Below are 24,891 nucleotides of genomic sequence, written 5' to 3' on the forward strand. Positions count from 1 at the left end.
GCAGAAACTTAAAACTAAACTAACACAAAGCTCTAGTATAGGGAATAGTCCTACACTGGTACACCAACCAGCTGAGAGTAGCATTTTTTTCCATCTGTTAATTTCTGTGATTCTAAGAGCAGTAGGAGCAGAAAGAGAGCAGAATAAGTGTCTAAGGGCTGCTGTGTCATAGAGTTAGGTCAACCTAACTAGCTCATCCAGCCCTGTGAAAAATTTCATACCCTCTGAAATTTAGGTAAGCAAACCTAAGCCCCTGCAAAGATGCTGCTAGATCAATGGAAGCATTCTTACAGCAGCCTAGCTACTGCATCTCACAGAGATGGATTTACCAGACAAACCCCTTCCATAGTGTAGTACAGGGGTAGGCAACCTATGGCACAGGTGCTGAAGGCAGCACGCGGGCTGATTTTCAGTGACACTCACACTGCCCAGGTCCTGGCCACCGGTCCGGCCGGCTCTGCATTTTAATTTTAAATGAAGCTTCTTAAACATTTTAAAACCCTTATTTACTTTCCATACAACAATAGCTTAGTTATATATTATAGACATAGAAAGATTTCTAAAAACGTTAAAAGGCACTTGAAACCTTAAATTACAGTGAATATATGAAGACTCGGCACATCACTTCTGAAAGGTTGCCGACCCCTGGTGTAGTAAGTATTTACAGGCTACATCGGTGCAAATGCAGCTGTAGCATTTCTACTATAGCAGTGGTTCTCAAACTTTTTGTATTGGTGACCCCTTTCACACAGCAAACCTCTAAGTGTGACACCCCCCCCCAATTAAATTCAGGTTTTAAATGTAATTTAATTTTAATTTAAAGGGGCTCGGGGCTGACAGCCCCCTGTGCATGGCTGGGTCTGGGGCTATCAGACCCTGACCCCCACATATAACCACCTCATGACCCCCCCCCATTTTATCAACCCCTGTACTGTAGCCATACCTTCACAGTGAAAATGAATAGGTTTAACGCACTGTATTGTAGGGAGAAAAGAAGAGAACAAAGGAAAAACTAAAAAATGGAAGAGAAAGATTTTGACAGCTATGGATTGTTATGGATTTGGCTCAATGGAGAAGAGGAAGCTGGAGGAAACAAAGCATATACTTACTGTCCCTGTAGTAAGGATGAAGAGGGATTTCCCACTCCCCAAATGACAGAAGTATTTCACAAACATACACAGTTCTAGAAAAATACATGTCTGCCTTGTAAGTAATAGCCATCTTCAATATATAAGGTGGCAATTATCTGCCATATGATACATTTGTACAAGAGTGGGAAATGGAAACGTGGTCCAGCACCTCAGAGCAAACATCTACCTGCTTCAACACATGCACTGAAATCTTAGTTGTCCACACTGACAGCAAATTAATTTTTCAAGTTTCCAGCAAGATGAAAATTAATCAGGAAGTTTACATCTATTGCTGAGGTATAATGTTAATTTAAACAGAGATTAAAGTTTGCTGTATGAAAGTGAACTATAATTGGAAAAAAATATTTTGCTTTTAATTCTACAGAATATGTCTAAAGATATCCTTACACTTCTTACTGGCTTTTCCTTTCCACAACACTGAACATACCCCTTCAATCCCACCATAGTTCTGTTTTTTTCAGTGTAGAGAGACTGAAGTCTGGGGTTTTGAGTCTCTTAAAAAATGCCTTATCTTTGTCAAACTGCTCTAGTGTAAGTCATCTGGAAAGCTTTTTTATCTGAGACCAGAAGAAGAGACCAACTTGCAGTAAAGCATATCAAGGAGAACAGAGGAAAAAAAGCACCACATGGCAGAGAATCATATGGATGAGTCAGTGAGAGAAAAAGGAACGATATGGAGGGAAGAGGGCGAGACAATGAAGAGTAAAATGAAATAGGATTTCCCCCCCCCCAAGATCAATGCATTGAAGAGAGTTAAAATCTCTTTAATATTACTTTCCAAGGGTACCAATTGCCATAGAGATGTAGCCCACAGAAAGGGAGAGGAGGTGGACCGTGCGTTAGTCATCTCTTTTCTAAGTTGATGAAAGTTTAGAACATTTACAACATTGTGGTAAAAATGCTGCACTAGCACTCCCACAGTTGCCAGTGCCTGTGCATATCTATTAGCAGTAATAGAAAAATTTTAAAAAATCCTCAGGGAAAAAATGGGCAACAGGATTTGGAGCTACTACTTTAAATCCTGGGATCAAATCTAGACCTAGCCAGGACAAAGTGCTATCCAATGACTGTTAAATTAGTAGTGCAAAAGTTATCTATTTAACATAATAGAATCACAACAACAGTACTTCCTTCTCTCTCACCACCTCATAGAAATGAAAAATGAAATCCCATAAGAGCTAGAATTCCTACACTAAACAAACCTTATCTATCTCAGTCCTTCTCTAATAAGTGGGCAAACAGATAGGCAAATTGATGGTACACCCACATCTTGAATACTGTGTACAGATGTGGTCTCCTCATCTCAAAAAGGATATACTGGCACTAGAAGAGGTTCAGAGAAGAGCAACTAAAATGATTAAGGGTTTGGAATGGGTACCATATGATGAGAGATTAAAGAGGCAAGGACTTTTCAGTTTGGAAAAGAGGAGACTAAGGGGGGATATGATAGAGGTATATAAAATCATGAGTGATGTGGAGAAAGTAGATAAGGAAAAGTTATTTACTTATTCCCATAATACAAGAACTAGGGGTCTACAAATGAAATTAATGGGTAGCAGGTTTAAAACAAATAAAAGGAAGTTCTTCACACAGCGCACAGTCAAGTTGTGGAACTCCTTGCCTGAGGAGGTTGTGAAGGCTAGGACTGTAACAGCGTTTAAAAGAGAACTGGATAAATTCATGGAGGTTAAGTCCATTAATGGCTATTAGCCAGGATGGGTAAGGAATGGTGTCCCTAGCCTCTGTTTGTCAGAGGGTGGAGATGGATGGCAGGAGAGAGATCACTTAATCATTACCTGTTAGGCTCATTCCTTCTGAGGCACCTGGCATTGGCCACTGTCGGTAGACAGGATACTGGGTTAGATGGACCTTTGGTCTGACCCAGTACAGCCGTTCTTATGTTTTATAGTATACACAGAAAATAAATATGTTCAACCTTTATTTTATACATAGCAAACTATAAAGGAAACATGCAAAAAAGAAAATGTATACTGAAATAACATGAAAGTAAAAAAATAATTATGAACTGACAATGTTAAAAAGCTTTATAAGACAACAAGAAAATATACTTCAAAAACTTACTATTAATTTTCTGTGCAATCTTATTTAGATCTCTGTATCCTAAAAGGTCAAGGCATCTAAAAGTGGAAAGAAAAAAATCATTTCTGTCCTTTCCAGCCTTATACCTTCCCTTCTCTAATGAGTTCCACCCCAGTATGTGGCCCATCTGTGAGGCTTTCCCTACTTGGTTAAAGTTATCTTTGTTATTTATTTGTATTGTAGAAGCACCCATGATCCCCACTCATGGGCCAGGATCTGATTGTGCCAGGAACTGAACAACAGATGATTAAAAAAATATATCAGTCCCTGCCCCCAAAACGCTTACAGTTAAGGCCCTCTTCTGCAAACACTTAACATGCATGTGTAACTTTATTACTGTGAGAGGTCCCATTGATTTACAGGGGATCCTCACAGTAGTAAAGTCAAGCATAAGAGTGTTTGCAGGATTGTGAGCTAACTCAGCTAAGCACTATATTATGAGATCTATCCACTCGATTCTAGTGAAAAAGGAATAATACCTTAAGAAGGAATTAAAGGCCTTTGCAATTCTGATGGGATTTAAATGTTCACCCTATTGTGTATTGCAAGTGCATAGCTCAATCCTGTAAATACTTACTCATGAATATTATTATTTATTCATGTGAGTAAATATGAGGGTCTTAATTGTGTTGAACAAACTTGGTTTTGAGAGAGAGAATGAAAGATCCAATTCTGACTGTTTTAAGTCATTTATCCCAAATCTTTACTCAAGATAGCCCTCAGAAGGGCTAAATCAAACCTTGTGTCCCAATTTAAAATGCTGCTTTTTAAATTCATAAAAATTAACAGGATATAATAAAAATCATAGGTGTTTCAAACACCTTTCTGTAACTTGTTTCTATGAGAAAGCAAAACCTATATGGAAAAATATACATAAAAAACAACAAAACGCATCATATACTTTTACAAATATGAAAAGACTAGGGCCTTGATCCTGAAACCCTTATGTCTATGCAAAGCTCCACTAGTCAATCTGCAGGACTGAAACATTAGAAGTCAATGGGGCTCCATCTGGAATCATATTACAAAATTAAACTTAATTGACTTCAATAAAACTACTCATAGTGCATAAAATTAAATTCACACTTAAGTCTTTACAGGTTCAGGGCTGTAATTTGTAAAGAAAAGAAGTCTGTCAACAAATTGCAAAGTTAAATGATCTATTTCAGAGACCAAAGTTTCTTAAAAACTAGGCACTAATAATCCTGTATAAAATATGTATCCATAAACATAATTTTGGCGTAAAAAATCAAACAAGACCAAAAAAAGACCATATAACCCCCCACTAAAAATACATAATCTACTCAAAAAGATTCTACATATGAAAAAAAAAATTGAGGATCATGTGACAAGCATTATAGAAAATCAGTCACATCAATCCATCAGCACAGATTAAATCAAGAGTCATTTAGGCCCAGGGACACATGTATTTTTCCAACTCTTAATATCAGAATCCAAATGATCACTATTCAGATATCACAGCAATAACTTTGGATTCAAGGACCCTTTTAGCCTTAATCTAGTAAAACACAAAATCCCAAATCTAGCAATGCAGTTAAGTCAACGGGGCTCCATATCAGTGCTAGGGTCCACATGTATGCATCACATTTCAGGATTAGGACCTAAGGCGCAGATTTTGGAAAGAATAGGATTTATGCTCCAGGTGCTTTTGAAAATCCCACTAGCCATCTTTCTACATCTTTAGGCAACTAAATTCCTTTAAAAAGCTGGCCCTAAGAAACTACTTTAATACTTAAAAGAAAGAAAGAGTTCAAACACCATCAATCAAGTACATAATATTTCTCAAAGTTAAATTTTATTTGATTTTAACCATAGTTGACTGATTCCTTTTTAGTTCAATCAAAACAAATAAATTAAAGACACTGGAGGAAAAAACAGCAAATATCAGAGCTCCTGAAACAAGTTGGCAGAAAAAAATCCTTAAGAGCATAGTATATTTTTCAAACAATTGAATCAATCTGTTCTTTAGGTCTGAAGAAGTGGAAACTTGTTGCTTATTTCATTTAATTAACTTGCAGTTATACTGTCGTTACAAGGGTCAATTAATTGATTGTGAAGGTGTTAGAAGACAATGTTTTAATTGATTATACTTCTGTGTTGATGAAGGAAGTGTAAATATTCTAATTAAGATAACCATTGCTTTCAGTTGATATTGTGACCTTTTGTTAGACATAGACTAGCCTTGCGTTCCAGGAAATATAGACTGATACATGTCCTATTATATCATAATGTATTAAATGTCTCATTTTGTAAAGAAATATCAAAACTTGTTAGTTAGGAGCCTTAAAATTATGTTAACACAACTCAGCTAACTTGTTTGTTCCCTGAGCATGACATTTATATTATAAAGTTTGCTGATAAATGCTGTCATGGTAACAGAAAAAAAAACAAAAACAAACAAAAAACCCTTCAAGACTCTGCAGACCTTTCAGTTGGTTTGATCCTTCAAATTGAAAAAGAATGCACTAATCCCCAAAATTCAGGGAAAGTATTATCAAAATTGATTTTATTCTATTATATTATCATTTATAATAAATACATAGATACTGTTTACTAATCATTCTAAGAAGTAATTTATCATATACCTTTTCTTTTAGCTATTTTACACTGACTCCTCCTCTGCCCAATATGATATATCTATTAAGGGAAGGAAAGGTGAAAATTGTATCATTGGCTGCTAATTGGCTATAAGTGTCAAATTAGCTGTGTAATTTACAATAAAATATAAAAACTGTGCTAAGGGTCTTGCTTTGAAATAATCTTGATTCTGTAGTGGGAGGGGGTGTACTGATTAATATTTTAGAAATATTTAAATTATATAGCTATAAAATATCTTAAATAGAAAAGGTTTTTGATAAATATGGATCATGATGTTTTCACTTACGTTCTTTAGCTATTTTTGCTTTTAAAAATACTATAGTATGTATTAAAGACTTTGTTACTTAAGATTCTTACAAACTTGTCTACACTATCATGCAGGGTCGATCTAAGATACACAACTTCAGCTATGTGAATAGCGTAGCCAAAGTTGATGTACTTAGATCTACTTACCGCGGTGACTTCATTGCAGTAAGTCGACAGATGATGCTCTCCCGTTGACTCTGCTTGCGCTCCTCGTTCTGGTGGAGTACCAGAGTTGATGGGAGAGCATTCACAGTCGATTTATCACATCTAGACATGATAAATAGCCCCCCCACGCTGGATTGATTGCTGCCCGCTGATCTGACGGATAGCGTAGACAAGCCTAAGGGTACATCTACACTACAAGACTATTTCGAATCTACTTAATTCGAATTTGTGGAATCGACCTTATGAAGTCGAATTTGTGTATCCACACTAAATACACTAATTCGACTGTCTGAGTCCACAGTAACGGGGCCAGCGTCGACTTTGGAAGCGGTGCACTGTGGGAAGCTATCCCACAGTTCCCGCAGTCCCCGCTGCCCATTGGAATGCTGGGTAGAGCCCCCAATGCCTGCTGGGGGAAAAAATGTGTTGAGGGTGGTTTTGGGTAACTGTCATCATTCAACCGTCACTCCCGCCCTCTCTCCTTGAAAGCCCCGGCGGGAAATCTATTCGCGCCCTTCTCTGGTCGGTTACAGCTCGGACGCCACAGCACTGCGAGCATGGAGCCCGCTGCGATCATCGCTGCACTTATGGCCGTTGTCAACTCCTCGCACCTTATCGTCCACCTCTTCCACAGTCAGCTGCTGAGAAATCGGGCGAGGAGGCTCCGTCAGCGCGGTGAGGACAGGAAGTCACAGAGTGGCGCAGACCTCTCACAAAGCAGGGTACGCCGCGCAGTGGAGATCATGGTGGCAATGGATCAAGTTCATGGTGTGGAACGGCGATTCTGGGCCCGGGAAACAAGCACGGACTGGTGGGACCGCATAGTGCTGCAGGTCTGGGATGAATCACAGTGGCTGCGAAACTTCAGGATGCGTAAGGGCACTTTCCTTGAACTCTGTGACTTGCTGTCCCCTGCCCTGAAGCGCCAGGACACCCGGATGCGAGCAGCCCTGAGTGTGCAGAAGCGAGTGGCCATAGCCCTCTGGAAACTTGCAACGCCAGACAGCTACCGGTCAGTAGCGAACCACTTTGGCGTGGGCAAATCTACCGTGGGGTTGCTGTGATTGAAGTAGCCCACGCAATCGTTGAGCAAGTTCTCTCAAAGGTAGTGACTCTCGGAAACGTCCAGGACATCATAGATGGCTTCGCCGCGATGGGATTCCCAAACTGCGGTGGGGCTATAGATGGGACTCACATCCCTATCCTGGCACCAGCCCACCAGGCCAGCGAGTACATTAACCGAAAGGGCTACTTTTCAATGGTGCTGCAAGCACTGGTAGACCATAGGGGACGTTTTACCAACATCTTCGTTGGGTGGGCGGGCAAGGTTCATGACGCGCGTGTGTTCAGGAACTCTGGTCTGTTTAAACGCCTCCAGGCAGGTACTTTCTTCCCGGACCACAAAATAACGGTTGGGGATGTGCAGATGCCTACAGTGATCCTCGGGGACCCAGCCTACCCGCTAATGCCCTGGCTCATGAAGCCCTATACAGGCGCCTTGGACAGTGAGAAGGAACTCTTCAACTACCGGCTGAGCAAGTGCAGAATGGTGGTGGAGTGTGCTTTCGGACGTCTCAAGGGGAGATGGCGGAGCTTACTGACTCGCTCGGACCTCAGCGAAAAAAATATCCCCGTTGTTATTGCCGCTTGCTGTGTGCTCCACAATCTCTGTGAGAGCAAGGGGGAGACCTTTATGGCGGGATGGGAGGTTGAGGCAAATTGCCTGGCTGCTGATTACGCTCAGCCAGACAGCCGTGCCGATAGAAGATCCCAGCGGGAAGCGCTGTGCATCCGGGAGGCTTTGAAAGCTAGGTTCCTCGGAGAGCAGGGTAACCTATGACTCTCCAGTTGATTTACAGAGAAGCTGAACCTGAGCCTGTTTCAGTGACTGTTGACTTCGATCTGCGGTTACATACCCCGTTCTCCAGGTTTCCCCCCTTCCAACACACGTTTTAAAATAAATTTAATGGAACACTGATTATTAACAAAGTTTTCTTTAATTATGAATTCCTGTTCAAGGGTTGAAACATGGACGCAGACTGTGGTGGGTACGGTGTGCACTGATGTACAGACCGCTTCTACACTAGAGGAATGACAGGCTCCTGCTCCTACAGCGGTCTCTGGGGGGAGGACGGTTGCAGGTGGGTGTGCAGGAAGGGGTGGGTTTGCAGGAAAGGGTGAGGGGTGCCGTCTTTGGGACGGAGTTTGGATGCAGGCTCTGGGCTGGGGGTTGGGGCGTAGGAAGGGGTGAGGGGTGTGTGGAAAGGGTGAGTATGTGTCCGTGGATGAGGGCTCTTGCTGGGGCTCAGGGCATCGGAGAGGCTCGTGGCTAGGGTGGAAGGGCATGGTAAGGGCAGCCTGCCTTGCCATTTGTGGATGGCAGGCGCTAGGACCCTGGGGCAGCATACACCTCACAGACTGACCCGGGGCAGCATACACCTCACAGACTGACCCTGGTGCCTAGTGACTGCAGTCTGTGTGTGTCCTGCTGTTGATCCTGCCCCCAAGTCTGTACCCTGGTAATGGAGGCTGTCCTATGCAATTAAAAAACCCCTCCCCCCCCTTCACACAAAGTCTTCTGACAAGGAAAACGTGACGGAAACAGTGAATAACAACAAACTACTCTTAATACTCAACTACACAGTGGGGGGATGAAACTTGGATTTGGGACTGGGTGATCCAGGAAGGGAAGCACTTCTCAAAATTTATGGCATGAGAGCTGTTTGGTACATGAGCGCTCTGCTGGGGTGGAGTGACAGTTTTCACGGCCCCTCCTTCTTGTGATTTTGGGTGAGGGGGGGACAGGACTTTGTGGCGGGGGAGGGCGGTTGCAGATACAGTTCAGGGGGGCTCTCTGCTCCTGCCTGCGGTCCTGCAGAACATCTACAAGGCGCCGGAGCGTGTCCGTTTGCTCCCTCATTAGCCCAAGCAGCGTTTGAGTCGCCTGCTGGTCTTCCTGCCGCCACCTGTCCTCCCGTTCGCTGTGTGAGCGCTGGTGCTGACATAGGGTCTCCCTCCACTGTCTCTGCTCGGCCGCATCGGCTCTGGAGCAGGCCATCAGTTCCGAGAACATGTCGTCCCTAGTCTTTTTCTTTCGCCGCCTAATCTGCGCCAGCCTCTGTGAGGGGGAAGCCGGGGCAGTTCGTGAAAGAGCCGCAGCTGTGTGATGGGAAAAAGGAAGTGATTTCCTTGAAAAGATACATGTTTGCGAACACTGAACATAGTCTAGTCAGTTTCTGTGAACAAGACCATACAGGGCACCTAGTCTCACGAGCTCTCAGGACAAGTTCGAGATTTCGGAATACGCTTTCATTGGCTGCGGTCGTGCACAGGAGATCGGACAAGCGGGGCGGTACAGCTGAATCCGTGTAGCAGCCAGGCCTGGTAAGCACTACACTATAGGCTGCTTAACAGTTAATGGATAGCTGTGCCCTCCCGCTGAAGGCAATCTGGAAAGCATAAAGTCTGACCCTGTTCCAGCCCCTCGCGGCTGTGCCCGGGAAAGATCACTGTATGCTTTTCCTCTGCGGCCTCCAACACGTGGCTGTTAAACGAAGGTCATTGCTATGCAAGGTAAAAGTCAAGCATTCACAATAGTAACAGTACACTAATTGCCCTAATTAGATGCAGCAGTCTCCGAACGAGATTACCCTGAGGCGGGTCACTCGGAGAGAGAGAGAGGATGCTGCGAGAATCCCTGCACAGACCAGGACCGTATGCTGCCATGCTGGTGGAGGCAATGATTCCGCTGTACATTAGGATGGCCTGGCGCGGAAGAGTGTGCTTCCACGGAGCACCAAATAAGGCACCTCTCCCCAGGAACCTCCTGCGGAGACTTTTCGAGCTGCTCTACGAGAGCTTCGTGGAAGTGTCCCAGGAGGATTTCTGTTCCATCCCTATATGTGTCTGTTCCATCCCTATATGTGTGGACCTTCTTTTTATATAGTTTTATATGGAAAAGTTTTTATATATTTTTAATTCCTGTTTTTTAAAAAATACATGTTTCCATGTTTATAGCACTTACCGACTGATCCTTCCCCTGATTCTGAGTCCGGGTTAACGGCCGGGGAGGGTTGGTAGGGGATCTCTGTGAGGGTGATGAAGAGATCCTGGCTGTCGGGGAAAGCGGTATTGTAAGCGCTGTCGCCTGCGTCGTCCTCCACAAACCCTTCCTCATCTTCCCCATCGGCGAACATCGCCGAGGAACTGCCCGTTGACACTATGCCATCCGCAGAGTCCACGGTCACTGGTGGGGCAGTGGTGGCAGACCCACCTAGAATGGCATGCAGTGCCTCGTAGAAGCGGCATGTCTGGGGCTGGGCTCCGGAGCGTCCGTTTGCCGCTCTGACTTTTTGGTAGCCTTGTCTCAGGTCCTTGATTTTCACGCGGCACTGCATTGTATCCCAGCTGTATCCTCTGAGTGCCATGGCTTTGGAGACCTTCTCGTAGGTCTTTGCATTCCGTTTGTTGGAGCGCAGCTCCGACAGCACAGACTCATTGCCCCACACAGCGATCAGATCCAGGACTTCCCGGTCTGTCCATGCTGGGGACCTCTTTCTATTCTGGGATTGCATGGACTCCTCTGCTGGAGAGCTCTGCATCGTTGCAGGTGCTGCTGAGCTCGCCTCGATGTCCAACCAGGACATCAGATTCAAAGTGCCCAGACAGGAAAAGGAATTCAAATTTTCCCGGGTCGTTTCCTATGTGGCTGGTCAGAGAATCCAAGCTTGGACTGCTGTCCAGAGCGTCAACAGAGTGGTGCACTGTGGGATAGCTCCCGGAGCTACTAAGTTCGATTTGCATCCACACATAGCCTAATTCGAGATAGCCATGTCGAATTTAGCGCTACTCCCCTCGTCGGGGTGGAGTACCGAATTCGAACTAAAGAGCCCTCTAGGTCGTATTAAACGGCATCCTGGTGTGGACGGTTGAGCGGTTAATTCGAATTAACGCTGCTAAATTCGATTTAAAGTCCTAGTGTAGACCAGGCCTCAGAGTACTATATCATAGTAATCTAATAGTCTTAAATAGTGTGCTTTAGAATACTTAACTATTGAATAATATTATCTAATTAGAACTCATTTAGAAAACTTTGTCATTCTAGTCTACATACAATTTTCAAAATACTTTGCTTTAAAAAGTCAAGCTTTCTAAGTAACATTCTCTAATTAACTTATGTCTTTTAAATGTTTTTTGTTTTAAGTGTATATTATTTTGCCAAAAAGTTTAAAATTCCAGTGATGTAAAACTTCTAAAGTATTCCTAAATATCTTGCTGTTTTAGAGTCTAGTGAATGGTATTGGCCTGTGGGAGGGTGAGACCAGAGGAAGACGGTTGCTAAAGTATTTTAGTGATAAGAAATGGCTGGCATTAGCTGCTGGTCTGAACGTTGAAAATATGTAGAACTTGCAGTAAAACAACTCAAAACTCAGTAATCATAATGTAAAAATGTCTTAATATTTTTACATTGGTGTTATCAGTAAAATTAGAAACTCTAAATCTCTTATTACAATGAAGTATTTATTTAACTGTTGGTACAAAGCCCAGTTTCCCTTCACTTTCACCCTAGTGTTTGAGGATGTACCATCATTAGAGTTTACTGAGACTCCAGACAGGTGGGAGCATTACCTAAAAAGAAACATTTTTGCTTTTATGGGGGAGGGGAGGGAGACAGGGAACCTGAATGACTGAACAGCTTAAACATCCCTACTCAGAAAAGTGCCTGAGCAGGACTGGATTTGAATGTAAAAGAAATTACAAACTTAAACATTTATACAAGTAATAATTAAGAATATTACCTGAAAAGTGAACTTTCTCACTTGTGTACAGGTTGTGCGCAATACTAGCTACTTAGAAGTTGGAGATTTTTTTTGAACAGATCTTGTATGAAAATCACAGAACAAGGACAAAGCTTGAGTCACTCTAGTCTGAATGAAACCACACTCTAGAGTCTAATATTTCAGTAATCCTACCTAGATTATTAATCAGAATATAACTATGCAGAAAACTGTTTAGATCCCTAAGCATTTTCAGCATTGCTATATTTATAATCTTAAAACTCTTTTGATTTTTAAACTTTAAAAAAATGCTCAAGGTAAATGTCCCTTAATATTTTTCTTCACTTAAATCTAAAAATCTAAATCACTTTCTTCACTGAATCTAAAATAGAGAATACAAGAGCAAAGATTATGCAGATTTTTTTTTATGATCTGCAATGTGAGCTTTGTATTAAATAAACAATGAGTATCTAAACTACTTGTACTTTCTCTTCTTTTTGTGTGACAAAAAAAGTTAACTGATGCAGTTTTTTTCATTATATGGGTCTCTTTTAGTTCTTGTACTATCATATAGTTCAAAGTTTCTTGGTGAAATTCATATGCTTTTAAACAAGTGCAGTATGTAACTGCAGATATTATCTATGAATTACCATTCCTAAATGAAGTATTAGGCTACCAGGAAGTCAGCTGGAGTGTGGCTATTAATCTCAGTGGGCCCAATATGGGGTTGGTCAATTAAAAAGTTTTACTGGTATAACAAGGTCTGTCCGAGGTGTGATCCTCCTCCCCCAACACAGTTATTGGTAATAGCCCTAGTCTGGATGCATTTATACTGATATATTTTATTTTTATTCATAATCTAGAATAAACTTTATCGATAAGAACTTTTATATTGGTATAACTGCAACACTAGGGGTTTTTGCTGTTCTAACTACACCAATATAAAGTGGTACTGTTTTTTAGTGTGGACAGACAAGCCCTAAAATCTTTTATTAAAAAAAAAACTGCACTTGCACTGATGCAGCCTGTAGATACTTACTACACCAGGGGTCGGCAACCTTTCAGAAGTGATGTGCTGAGTCTTCATTTATTCACTCTAATTTAAGGTTTCAAGTGCCAATAATACATTTTAATGTTTTTAGAAGATCTCTTTCTAAAAGTCTATAATATATAACTAAACTATTGTTGTATGTAAAGTAAATAAGGGTTTTAAAATGTTTAAGAAGCTTCATTTAAAATTAAAATGCAAAGCCGCCCGGACCGGTGGCCAGGACCTGGGCAGTGTGAGTGCCACTGAAAATCAGCTTGCCTGCTGCCTTTGGCACCTGTGCCATAGGTTGCCTACCCCTGTACTACACTATGGAAGGGGTTTGTCTGGTAAATCCATCTCTCTGAGATGCATTAGCTAGGCTGCTGGAAGAATGCTTCCATTGATCTAGTCCAGGGGTAGGCAACCTATGGCACGTGTGCCGAAGGCGGCATGCGAGCTGATTTTCAGTGGCACTCACACTGCCCGGATCCTGGCCACCGGTCCAGGGGGCTCTGCATTTTAATTTAATTTTAAATGAAGCTTCTTAAACATTTTAAAAACCTTATTTACTTTATATACAACAATAGTTTAGTTATATATTATAGACTTAGAGAAAGAGCCCTTCTAAAAACATTAAAATGTATTACCAGCACGCAAAACCTTAACTTAGAGTGAATAAATGAAGACTCGGCACACCACTTCTGAAAGGTTGCCGACCCTGATCTAGTGGCATCTTCGCAGGGGCTTAGGTTTGCTTACCTACATTGCAGAGGGTTCTCACGTGAGCCTTTGTTACTTCTGGGCCTAGTTCCTCTGCTGTACCTCGATAAGGACACTCAGCAGACAAATAACAATGTAAAATATTCTTATAGCAAACCCCTCATTTACCTGAAAATGAAGGGGACCCTGCAGCCACTGTGGAGACAGGGGCGGTCAGGTGTGAGTCCTGCCTGGGGATCCTGGGAGGGCAAAAGCCGGAGCTTCAGGGAGAAGTGAGGGGCTTAGGGCTAAACGGGGGCGGGAGGAAGGGCCCCGGGAGGGCGCCATGGGCTGAGGGAATCTGCTGGGTGCAACTATCAATAGCGATGCCGCCAGCAGAAGGGCTGCGGGTAGCGCTGCGTGGGCTGCGGCTCCCCGAGGAGCCGGGGGTACGGCAGCCGCCTGGCTCGCGCTGCGGAACTTCGAGCGCGGCTGCGCCTGCGAAGCCGCTAAACACAAACCCCTAAACCCGCCCCGCCGCACGGGCGCCCCAGGGACAACATGGCAGCTGTCCCCGCCCGCCTCCCGCGTGGGGCCGCTCACGTGAGCGCTCACGTGCCCGGCGGGGGCGGAGGGTTGTTTCCGGAAGTGCTCGGCGCGGGCGGAGCCGGGTTTAGGACGCTGCGGAGCGGGGCTCCGGCCGGGCTGGTGCGGGCTGCGGGGATGGAGATCATCAGGAGCAGTGAGTGACGGCGGGGCGCGCGCCGGGCGGGGGCTGGTTTCCCAGGGCCTGGCCTGGCCTCGCCGCTGCCCGGGCGGGCCCCGAGCGCGTCCTCGGTGCCGTGGCCCGTTCGCGCAGGAGCCGGGGCTGCGCTGTGCTCGGGGGCTGCACGTGCCCCCGCCAGGAGGCTCCTGGTTCCGGGGAGGGGGGAGTCCCCGCGAGAGGGCGCCAGGCAGGGCAGGCTCAGCCCAGCCGCCCCCGAGTGAGGGGCCGGGGAGCGGTAGGTGGACTGCGGGCCGCTGCCTCACAGGGGCCGGGGCTCCACGCGCGGGCCGTGCCGCGGTACCTGGCTGAGCTGTGACCTCCGGCCCGCTGTCTGCACCCCAAAGCCCGGCCCTTGTGCTGCTGCCTGAGGCCCTGCGCTGACGCGGGCCCTGGCCTGTGTGCGCTCGGGGAAACCGCCGAACGCGAGCCGAGTCGTTGGGCGCTCTGCGTTTGGCCCTCACCTCTGCAGGCCCGGGGTTGTCGGTTTACCTCTAAAACGATGGTTCTTCTTGCAACTGGACACCGAGTCTCTTAAAAAGGCTGCGAGACAGAGGGTGGCTCTCAGGGCCCTGCTGTCTAGCTCCCGTGCGGTGGGAGGCGGGATGGATGTTCCCGAGTTGATAACAGCCTTGTTCTCAGGGATGTTTGTAATGATTTCTTTATAGATTTTAAGGATAATCTAAATAAAGTGTATGAAGCCATCGAGGAAGCAGACTTTTTGGCTATTGATGGCGAATTTTCAGGTACTGTTAAGATTATTTTGTGAACGTCATAGATTTGGAATTAGGGGTGCTGGGGTGGTGCCATGCCCCCTGACTTGAAGTAGTTTTCTTATATACGGGATTTACAGTTTGGTTCAAGGCCTCTCAGCATTCCCACTATAAAAATAGTTCCAGCACCCCTTGGGAAGGGGGAGTATTAGCAAATGGGCTGACAGAGATCTGCTGTAATGAATCTGCAGCCACTTGGCTTATGGACTTCCTATTGCTGTTAGATGTAATAGCTGTCTTTAGACTTTTCTGTTATTCTACGATGCCCGAATAGGAAACTGAAATACTTAAAACAAAAGCTAGGTCAAAATGTTTACTGTACATATGGGTTATGTATTGAATAAGAGAGGCCAATAGTCACTTGACAATATTTGTCACACTCCTGTTGGTTTGTCACTTCGTTGACTCTGGTTCTGGCTCCAGTAATGTGGCTTGAGACCCATCAACATCTGGTCATTGGTACCACATGCCATTCTATCAGGATTATTTATCTAACTGGTGAATGACACAAGTGAGGCTTTCATAGTTTCCCCTAGAACATGGCTTTGCTGCTAGCATGTTATCTTCTCTGAACTCACCAGATTGTTTATGTAGAATGACATCGTTTAATTGGCTTTTGTTTAAAGAGGGATGCTCACCTGTAATGGAAGAGGTTTATTTTCAGTTGAATGGTAACTTATACACATGTAATGTAATATTATGTTAGTTATATAGTGGCAGACTTCTTAATAATTGTCCTTTGTTGCTGCTCCTCACCTACTCTCTTTAAATAGCTTTATTTTTATGTAATATTCCCTATATTTTTTCAGGAATCAGTGACGGGCCATCTGTTAGCACATTAACCAATGGCTTTGACACACCAGAAGAAAGGTATCAAAAACTTAAAAAGGTAAATGTAAAACTTAAGAGTTAAAATGAAACTATTTAAGTATTTTGCCATCCTTGGTAGGAGGTGCAATGTATCTGAGACTAGAACAAACTGTTAGATTTGTTAGTAGTATATCAGTATGTCATGATAGGCATTATTCTGAGACAAATTAAGACTTCTGCTTCATTCTAAATAGTACTCATAGATTAAAAACTTGAATTCCAGCAGTAAAAATAGTCTAATATTTGGCTGCTGACAGGATGTTGGCAGGGAAACAGTGGAGACAAGTAGGATTTTAAATTTACATTAGGTTAAAATAGTTATTGATTAAAAACAATACTTTTGATCTATTTAGTCTACAGGACTGGTTCTCAGCCTGTGCCCCAGAGCCCACATAATGCATTGTGGGCCACATACCTGGCTCACAGTGGTCAATAGGTTGAGAACCACTGGTCTACAGCAATTGGTGAGTGTTTCGGTAAGGCCATGCTTATCCTGTTGAGCAGGAGTCTGGCAGTGTCTATGCTAACTGTCTTGAGAGCCTCCAGCATTGGTCTAACACTGGTCTAACAGTGGGCAAGTGCCAGATGTCATGGTGGTAAAACACCTGTGTCCAGTCAACACTAGTTCTTTTGCCAATGTAAGTGTCATTGATGCTAGGCCAGTGATTCTCAAACTATGGGGCGGACCTTCCAACAGCGGTGTAGGAATATGTTCAGGGGAAGCATGAGCTGAGTGCCTTTTTTTGGGAGTTGGCTGTCAGCCCTGGGTGGCTGGGGCTTGTGCAGAAGGGCCATGACAGGAGGCTCTCCTCCCCCTCACCAGGAGGCAGCTCAGGCTTTCCTTCCCTTGCCCCCCAATCCCTCATCTGGAGGTGGCAGGGCTCTGGTTGACAGCCCTGAGATGGCATCAGCTTTAGTAAGGGTGGCAATGGGGTGCTAAATCTGCTGTGAAGTGATATTGATGAATATCACTTTTCACGTTGTCACCCTTGCTTCTGTGCTGCTGCTGGCATAGTGCTGCCTTCAGAGCTGGGCGCTCAGCCAGCAGCCACTGCTCTCCACTCTGCCTTCAGAGCTGTGTTTGTGTTTGTGTAAATTACTACAGACTCAAAGAAGGGGGACCCAATCAAATAAGCTTGAGAACTCTTGTGCTAGACAAATAGTGGAAGGTGGGAATCTGATATCTGACATTGTACGCAAGGCCAGATTGCCTGTGTGTGTAAAAGGGGAGGGAGGGAGGAAGAAACACCCCCCCCCCCCAAACAAGAACCCTTTGGGCAACTGCCAGATGAAATGGGGAAAAGAGAGGATTGCAACTTGGTGCTAGGGCTTGTTTAGATGAACAGTTAAGATTTAGCAAGCTGGGGTATAAATCTACAGTGCTCCAGCATGCGACACACTTACTGTCCATGTGTACTTACTGCTGCACAATAACACAAAGTGCACCAGAGAACTTTTAGTGTGCAGCAGCAGGGTCCACACAGACTGTCACTGCGTGGCATGCTGAAGTGCTGTAGATTTGTACCGCCACTTGCTGTGCACTAACCTACCATATAGACATGACATTAGAAAGGGTGTTGTGGCAACAGCTTACACTTAATAACTTTGACTACTGAAGCTGTAATAGGTATCTTTCCCCCCCTCCCCCCCCAAATACTATTATCTTCTACTGGAAGTGCTTAAATTACTTCTCAGATCTTGGGTTAGGTTGACTATCAGTCATGAGAAGGAAAATGCCAAAAGCTTTCAGTACTATTTAAAACTAAGATTATATCTCAGAAAGGGAAGGAACTCTTTTCTTGTAAAATACTTGTTAAGCTTATGAGCATGCTTATTTGCTGTTAGCTATAAAAGCTACTACATTTATCCCTTTAAAGAGACTGTCAGCCCCAACACCACATTTTTAAAACAAGAATTTACCAAACTTAAATCATATATCTGTATATTTTATCTGCTATTGTTAGAGGTTACAGTTAGGATTATTAGAATTCAAGATATTAGAAGAATTGTTCTATTTTGCATTTTGTTTACTTTGTGGATTTTTTAGCTCTTTGTGTACAGTTCCACTGTCTCCGCCTGAATAGTCTGTCAGGCTCACCTCTCGTGGGAGTGTGTGTGTATAGCAATGGAGAAGGGAAACAAGTTTTGGAAAGGTAGCTGTAACGTTAGAAAAGCTGTCAGGAGGTAGTTGAGGCATGTACATCCTCAGAACCTACTTTGAAGTTGAACAGATCAAGTTGGTGGTGTCCCTTTAATATAAATAGAAAAGAACTTGTTTCTAAAAAGCTGGTTTTAGTTCATACCATTGCAATAATGGCAGCTGAAACAATATTGCCCTAATGCCTGAGAAACAAAGTGAAAATTTAGTCCATTCACTGTCCAAGCCGAGTGAAGTGCAGAAAAAAATTGCAAAAATGAAGAAAAGGTAAAAATGAAATGCTAAACTTCAGAAGAAAAATAGAATGCTATTGGTAAGAATAATTTTCTTTTTAAACGTGAGACTTATGTAGCCAAAGGTCCTTTTTAAACTAAAGTATTATGCCAAGGCATTTTCACTTGAGGTAACCTAGTAGTGCCAATATTTATCAATGAGGTATAGCTATCTGAGACTCAGACAAATAATTTTTTCCCAGAGTGCCTCTAAGTTGCATTTCAAAATGTATTGTAACCATTATTCTCACTTATTTTTCCTTTTCAGCATTCCATGGATTTCTTGCTTTTTCAGTTTGGCCTTTGTAGTTTTAAATATGACCACACAGAAGCTAAGTATGTTGTTTCCTTGACTTATTCCTAACTTTTTTTTATGCTAGGTAATATTGATAAGCTCTATTTTGACTTGTAACTCTTACCTTTCACAGATATATAATGAAATCATTTAACTTCTATATTTTTCCAAAACCCTTCAATAGAAGTTCACCAGATGTCAAGTTTGTCTGTCAGGTTAGTGGAAAAACAGGTTTATATGTATTGCTACTGGAAAACTTTTCAAAATGATTTTTGGGAAATTTCTGTAGTGGTGTCAATTTTGGTTAGTCCCTCAAGCATTTTTGCCTATGCATAATTCCTTCTTCATGAATTTTTTTTCCCCAGTGCATAGAGAAGGAAGCAAGTTTCGCTAAAAAAAAGTCTTAGTGGGACCATATTCTATAAATGAAGAAAACTAGGGTGAAAAATGAAGTAAAGGTCATGCCCCTTTTTAAACTCCTGCTGCTTAAAACAGGCCTTAGTTTTTTCTGGCGACAGGTGACTGTCTGAAGCTGACAATCAGATTTATGACATTATAAAGTATTTTCTTATCCAGCTTTTTTATTGATTTCTCTTCCTATCCATTCTTATTCTCCCTTTCTCTCTCATTACTTCCCAAAGTTGTTGTGAGAATTTCTGGATTCATGGGATTTTGCCGCACCAGTTCCTTCACTTGATTCCTATTCCCTCTCCACCTCTGGTCCCTCCCCCGCAATTCTTTCTCTCCTATGTCTTTATTTTTCTCCTGTCTCTCATCCGTACCTCATTAAAAATATAATCAGTATACCAAAGATTGGGATTCATAGCCAGTGCTAAGCTCTAAAGGAAAGGCAGCAGACATCATCAGACATAGCCTCATGTTTTTCCACCTGACTCTTTTTTCTAACAGTTGTACCACTCTTTGTTCTGGCACAAAGGTTCAACAAGTCATGTGTAGCTTGATAGAGCCCAGAATGCGCTTTCTCTTCTTATTACAGAAAGTTGATTATGTGTATTAAAAAAAATCTATATAGTAGTAGATACATGTGTAGAAAGCTTTACGCTCCTTTCTACCCATATTACCATTATATTGTGTTATGGCAGAAACTGCTGCGTTGCTGGTTTCCATGTTGCCCTAGATATCAAGAGTCTCGTTGCCAAAATGGCTCCTGTAGATGCATTTGTAAGCTTTTTGTTTGGAAGGGTACAGTTTTAAACAATCCTGAGCCTCACTTGGCTCTCTGGGCCAACTAAAATCATGACTCTGTAGCTTCTAACTAAAATCAAAATGGTACATCGCTTCAAAGTGGCTTTTTTTATTATAATTTAAACAGTGTACTACATATTAATTGGTGTTATGGTGGGTTTGATGTTAAGGTTTTGGGATGTATTGTTATCCATAGTGCACAAGCCGTGGATTATCTGTTAGGAACAAGTAAGCGACAAAATACTGATGGAGAGATTTAATTATGAATGACTTGTTCTACTCTATTAAACTTTATCTTTTAATAAACTATTTCGTTGCACAGACTAACTTTCTTGAGTTCACTAACCTAATACTTTGACAAAGAAAAAAGTTAGTATAGGTTTTTTTAAAACAAATATATTTGAGGAAAGTACCTGAGTTGTTTTTTAATTGACCTTTGAAATTTCAGTGGTATACAACCAGTCACAAAGCTGTTTTTTTTCTTTTTTGTTCTTTTTTTTTTTCCCCCAGAGTTCAAGTATAGACTTTTTAGCAAACCAAGGATTTGATTTTAATAAAGTTTTTCGCAATGGTAAGCTTTCTTTCATTTTACAACCTGTTTTTATAGACTATCTTTCTTTTCCTCCATTTCCTGTTTAAAACAAAAGGCAAAACATGTACACTTTGACCTTTTGGTAAAGTTGCTAGGGTTATAGCTTATTTGGTGTTTTAATAATGCAAATAAAGTTCTATACAATGTTTGTGGGGGGAGGAGGGAAAGTGACTATGTCCATCTACATTTTCTTAGAAACAGGTGAATGCCTACTTGTTTAAGCATAGTTTAGTGATGATTGTTTTTCAGTGGTCAAACACAAACCAAAGTTGTAATCTTTCCAAAAGAACTTTCCTATAGGTTTTACTGCTGGAACACTCGCATTTTCTAGCTTGTCACACTGTAAATTAAGGACTAGATAATTGTGATACTTAATATGACAGTGCCAGTGTCATTTGACTTGTTCCTCAATTTAGGAACCTATATAATGCCGCTCTTCTGCTTAACACTTCCCTATTTCAGCAGGTTTCTTAAGGTAATTAGTACCTGGAGGGCTCTGATGTTTTGCAAATCTTTTCTGTGAGATACATAGCAACTACTTCAAAGCTCCTTGACATCCATAGCAATCTGTGGCCCTGATGCTGAACTGTATCCATGTGGGTAGATCCCTATTCCTTATTTATTTGCTTTGTGGTAGAAAGCCCCAGTCATGTATCAACAATTTGAAGGTCCATCAAATTCAGTGAGGTTCTGTACAGAAATAGGGGTCTGCCTGTGAGGATCAGATTGCAGGAGCAGGGCCTAAAGTGCTTGTGACTCATTTAGACTTGAAGGTGCCAGCTGCTTTGGCTCTCTCAAAAGAAATCCATTGCAACTAGAGATACGGAAAGGGAAACTTAGAAGAAATATTTGAGGGATACAGATTTCCCCCTCCCCCCCATTTTTAGGGTGTAACATGACCGGGGTAGTGACTAAGCCTCTCTGAGCTGTGCAGTATTTGCTTGCTTTTAATGATAAAACCTGTACAATGTTTTTCTTAGGAATCCCATATTTAAATCAGGAAGAGGAAAGACAATTACGGGAGCAGTATGATGAAAAACGTTCTCAGGCAAATGGTGCAGGGACCCTATCGTACATTTCCCCTAATGCCACAAAGTGTCCTGTGACTATTCCTGAGGATCAGAAAAAATTCATTGAGAGAGTGGTGTAAGTGGAAATATAAAAATGAAATCATGTTATCCTAATGTGTGCACACTGTTCTTTATGTGGTAGTCCTCCATTCTGAAGTTGCCTAAAAACTTGAAGTTGTGTGTTCTGATTCTAAATTTGTCAGTCTTAACAAAACATTCCTTTGGATGAGAGGGTTTGCCTGGGAAACTTCTGTTCCTTTTAATCAGCCATTTTTGCTGCTTATTTGCAACTTTCAGTAATCTGTCTTCAGCTACATCAAGGCTACTTAAGTTGTTAGTTACATTTTTAACTCTTGATGGTATTATCAGTTTTCCAAAACCTCTGCTAAAGTTTAATCCAATTCTTAGTTTGTGATCTTGGATGGAAAATAATGGCCATGTATGTTCTGGCCCTCAAATATGAAGGCATTTAAATCTACACTTGGTTTCTGTTTTAGATTTCTTAATCATGCAAGATTTCATATTTATCACTATACTAATGTCTCTAAAAATGAAATATATATATATATATATATATATATAAACATCTTAAATATTCCATTACTACTACTTATAAAAGATTTGTCTTGCCTTTTGGCATATATCACTAAATGCTTTTTTGACAATAGTGTTAGATTATTTTTTGCTTTTACTAATACATTTAATCTGTTTTCCTCCAGGGAGCAAATAGAAGATTTGATACAGAATGAAGAAAACAAGAGTTTGCAGTTTGAGCCATGCACAGGGTCAGTTTCTGAAAATAAACACTAATTCTCTGGTAAACAGAGAACTCTGAATTGTCTTCTGTATAAGAAATTACGTTTGACCTACTAGCCAGCTATGTGGGAGGGGGGGAAGCCTCTTTCTGCAGGTCTGCAGATAATGTCAACAAATTTATCCCTTCTTAGTCCTAGCAAAAACTGTTTGACTTAGCACTGAAAGTAAAGACTTGCTGTCATGGAGCTTCGTTATCTTTCCTTGCTTAAAAGGTCTAAACTTCTAGATGTTCATCCTGAAGTTCTGCAGTGGTGGCAACACATACTAAGGGTGATATATAGTATGCACATGGCATTATTTGAATATACATACATTTACAGTCGTCTATCTTGAAACATTGTTTTAAGTCAAAGAGGTGCTCTTCATAAATAATACTTGAATTGGAATTTAGGTAAAGTATCAAATTTCCTCTAGTGCCTTTTCTGTTGATTATCAAGATGACTTTTTAAAACTCCTTTTTCCTTTAGTCAATATACTTCATGTGTCTGCATATTTTTTGAATCAGCTCCTGGTGATACGAGGTGGCTCTTGTGCATGTGAAATATTATACACATTGGAATATTGTATTACGAGGCCCACTATCATTGGATGTATAGTTATTTCTTAACTAACCATAATGAAAAAGGAAGTACACCGCTACCCCGCTATAACGCGACCTGATATAACACGGGTTCGCATATAGCACGGTAGAAGCGGGGCTCCGGCAGCACTTTAAAGGGTCCAGGGCTCCAGCTGCTGCGGGGAGCCCCGGGCCCTTTAAGTCACCGCCGGAGTCCTGCTGCCGCTATCCCGGGGATGCGGCAGTGGGGCTGGGCTGGCGATTTTAAAGGGACCGAGCTCCCCGCAGCGGCCGGAGCCCCGGGCTCTTTAAATCACCTCTGCAGCCCTGCCACCGCTACCCAGATATAACGGCGTTTAACTTATAATGCGGTAGGGATTTTTGGCTCCCCACGACCGCGTTATATCGGGGTAGGGGTGTAGTTATTCCACCTAAATAGACTTGAGTGAATAATGCTTAGAAAAATGTTTGTTTGGTTCTGTCAGCTATTAATTTTTGGCTAGTCATTCTCATCAGAAAGGCAGATATGTGTGCAATAAGATGTAAATCAATTTCTCATTGGAAAATTAGACTAGTGTTTAGCCTTTTAAATGCCCTTTAAAATACTATGTGATAACACCATGAGCTGTTTTATGTTCACTGCATGAATTTTTAACATCAATTTGTTTTTGACTTTGAAATATTTATATACGAGAACCATTACTCTTTTCTGCTTTTAAAGATTTCAGAGGAAACTAATTTATCAGACCTTGAGCTGGAAGTAAGTTACTAGTGTTAACCTCTTACCTTACCTACTGTATATCTGTGCTGTTTTTAACATGAAAAAAATCGGGATAAAAAGCTGATCTATGCTTAATCTCATATCCATTATATTTAAATTGTTTCTCCTCTTAAGCAGTCTTGTAAGCATTAGTTCAGTTTAGCCCTATTACAAGCGTGGAGTTCTTAGGGGTTCATTAGAATCCTTTTTTAATTGAGCATATTTCTATTCTACCACTTATAATTATTAAAATAGTTGTAAATTGAACGGTACAATGTTGCAGATTAGAGTGATTATGTAATAACATGCGACTCTTAACGTACAGTGTGCAGTTATTGCAAACGACTGTAGAGCGGGAATGTATTCCTACATAGATAGTGGGATTAGTTTGAACAATAACTAATTCTATAGGGTGTTGATAGTGCTGTTATATTTATGGGTGATGTTGTGGGAGATTGTTTCAAGTTGGCAGTAGTTCTTAAAATCCTGTTTTTAGAGGCTGTTCTTAGCTAAAATTGTTTTGTGCTTATTCTCATCTTAGAAGTAAATTGTATTTTAAAAATAAAAAAGCTGTTGAAGAAGCCATTTGAGTAATGGAGATGGGATGAGGTCTTTAAGCTGCTTAACAAATATATTTCCACAATGTTTTCCTTACCATTTTTGTTGAACATGAGGAAGTTACTCTAAAATACTTGTTTGGATATCTGCACATTGAAATAATGACATTTTGCATTTTTTTTTATCATTGTGGCAGATTTTTTTAACGGCTTTGCCTACACTCTCCCTGAAAGATGAGGGCTCACTATGGAATTTGAAATACTTGGGGTACCTTAGAGACTAACAAATTTATTTGGGCATAAGCTTTTTGATGAAGTAGGTTTTAGCCCACAAAAGCTTATGCCCAAATAAA

At 41.9% G+C, this 24,891-nt stretch overlaps 1 protein-coding gene across 2 annotated transcripts in view; it reads left to right on the forward strand.

The window, feature by feature from the left end:
• Window positions 1-14,417: 14,417 nt before the first annotated feature.
• Window positions 14,418-24,891, forward strand: part of PARN (poly(A)-specific ribonuclease) — a 152,677-nt gene continuing 142,203 nt past the window's right edge. Inside the window, exons 1-9 of one of the 2 annotated variants that reach the window (XM_044979085.1) lie at window positions 14,418-14,589; window positions 15,279-15,356; window positions 16,193-16,272; window positions 18,952-19,019; window positions 19,112-19,193; window positions 20,695-20,755; window positions 21,757-21,922; window positions 22,566-22,631; window positions 23,943-23,981. In XM_044979085.1, coding sequence (XP_044835020.1) covers window positions 14,571-14,589; window positions 15,279-15,356; window positions 16,193-16,272; window positions 18,952-19,019; window positions 19,112-19,193; window positions 20,695-20,755; window positions 21,757-21,922; window positions 22,566-22,631; window positions 23,943-23,981 — 659 coding nt within the window. In that variant the 5' untranslated portion in view covers window positions 14,418-14,570. Of the gene's footprint in view, window positions 14,590-14,796; window positions 14,849-15,278; window positions 15,357-16,192; window positions 16,273-18,951; window positions 19,020-19,111; window positions 19,194-20,694; window positions 20,756-21,756; window positions 21,923-22,565; window positions 22,632-23,942; window positions 23,982-24,891 lie in introns of those variants that run through there. The other variant, XM_044979087.1, reaches the window with a different exon arrangement.

The sequence above is a fragment of the Mauremys mutica genome, chromosome 11 (assembly GCF_020497125.1).
Source record: "Mauremys mutica isolate MM-2020 ecotype Southern chromosome 11, ASM2049712v1, whole genome shotgun sequence".
NCBI classification, from domain to species: Eukaryota; Metazoa; Chordata; order Testudines; family Geoemydidae; genus Mauremys; species Mauremys mutica.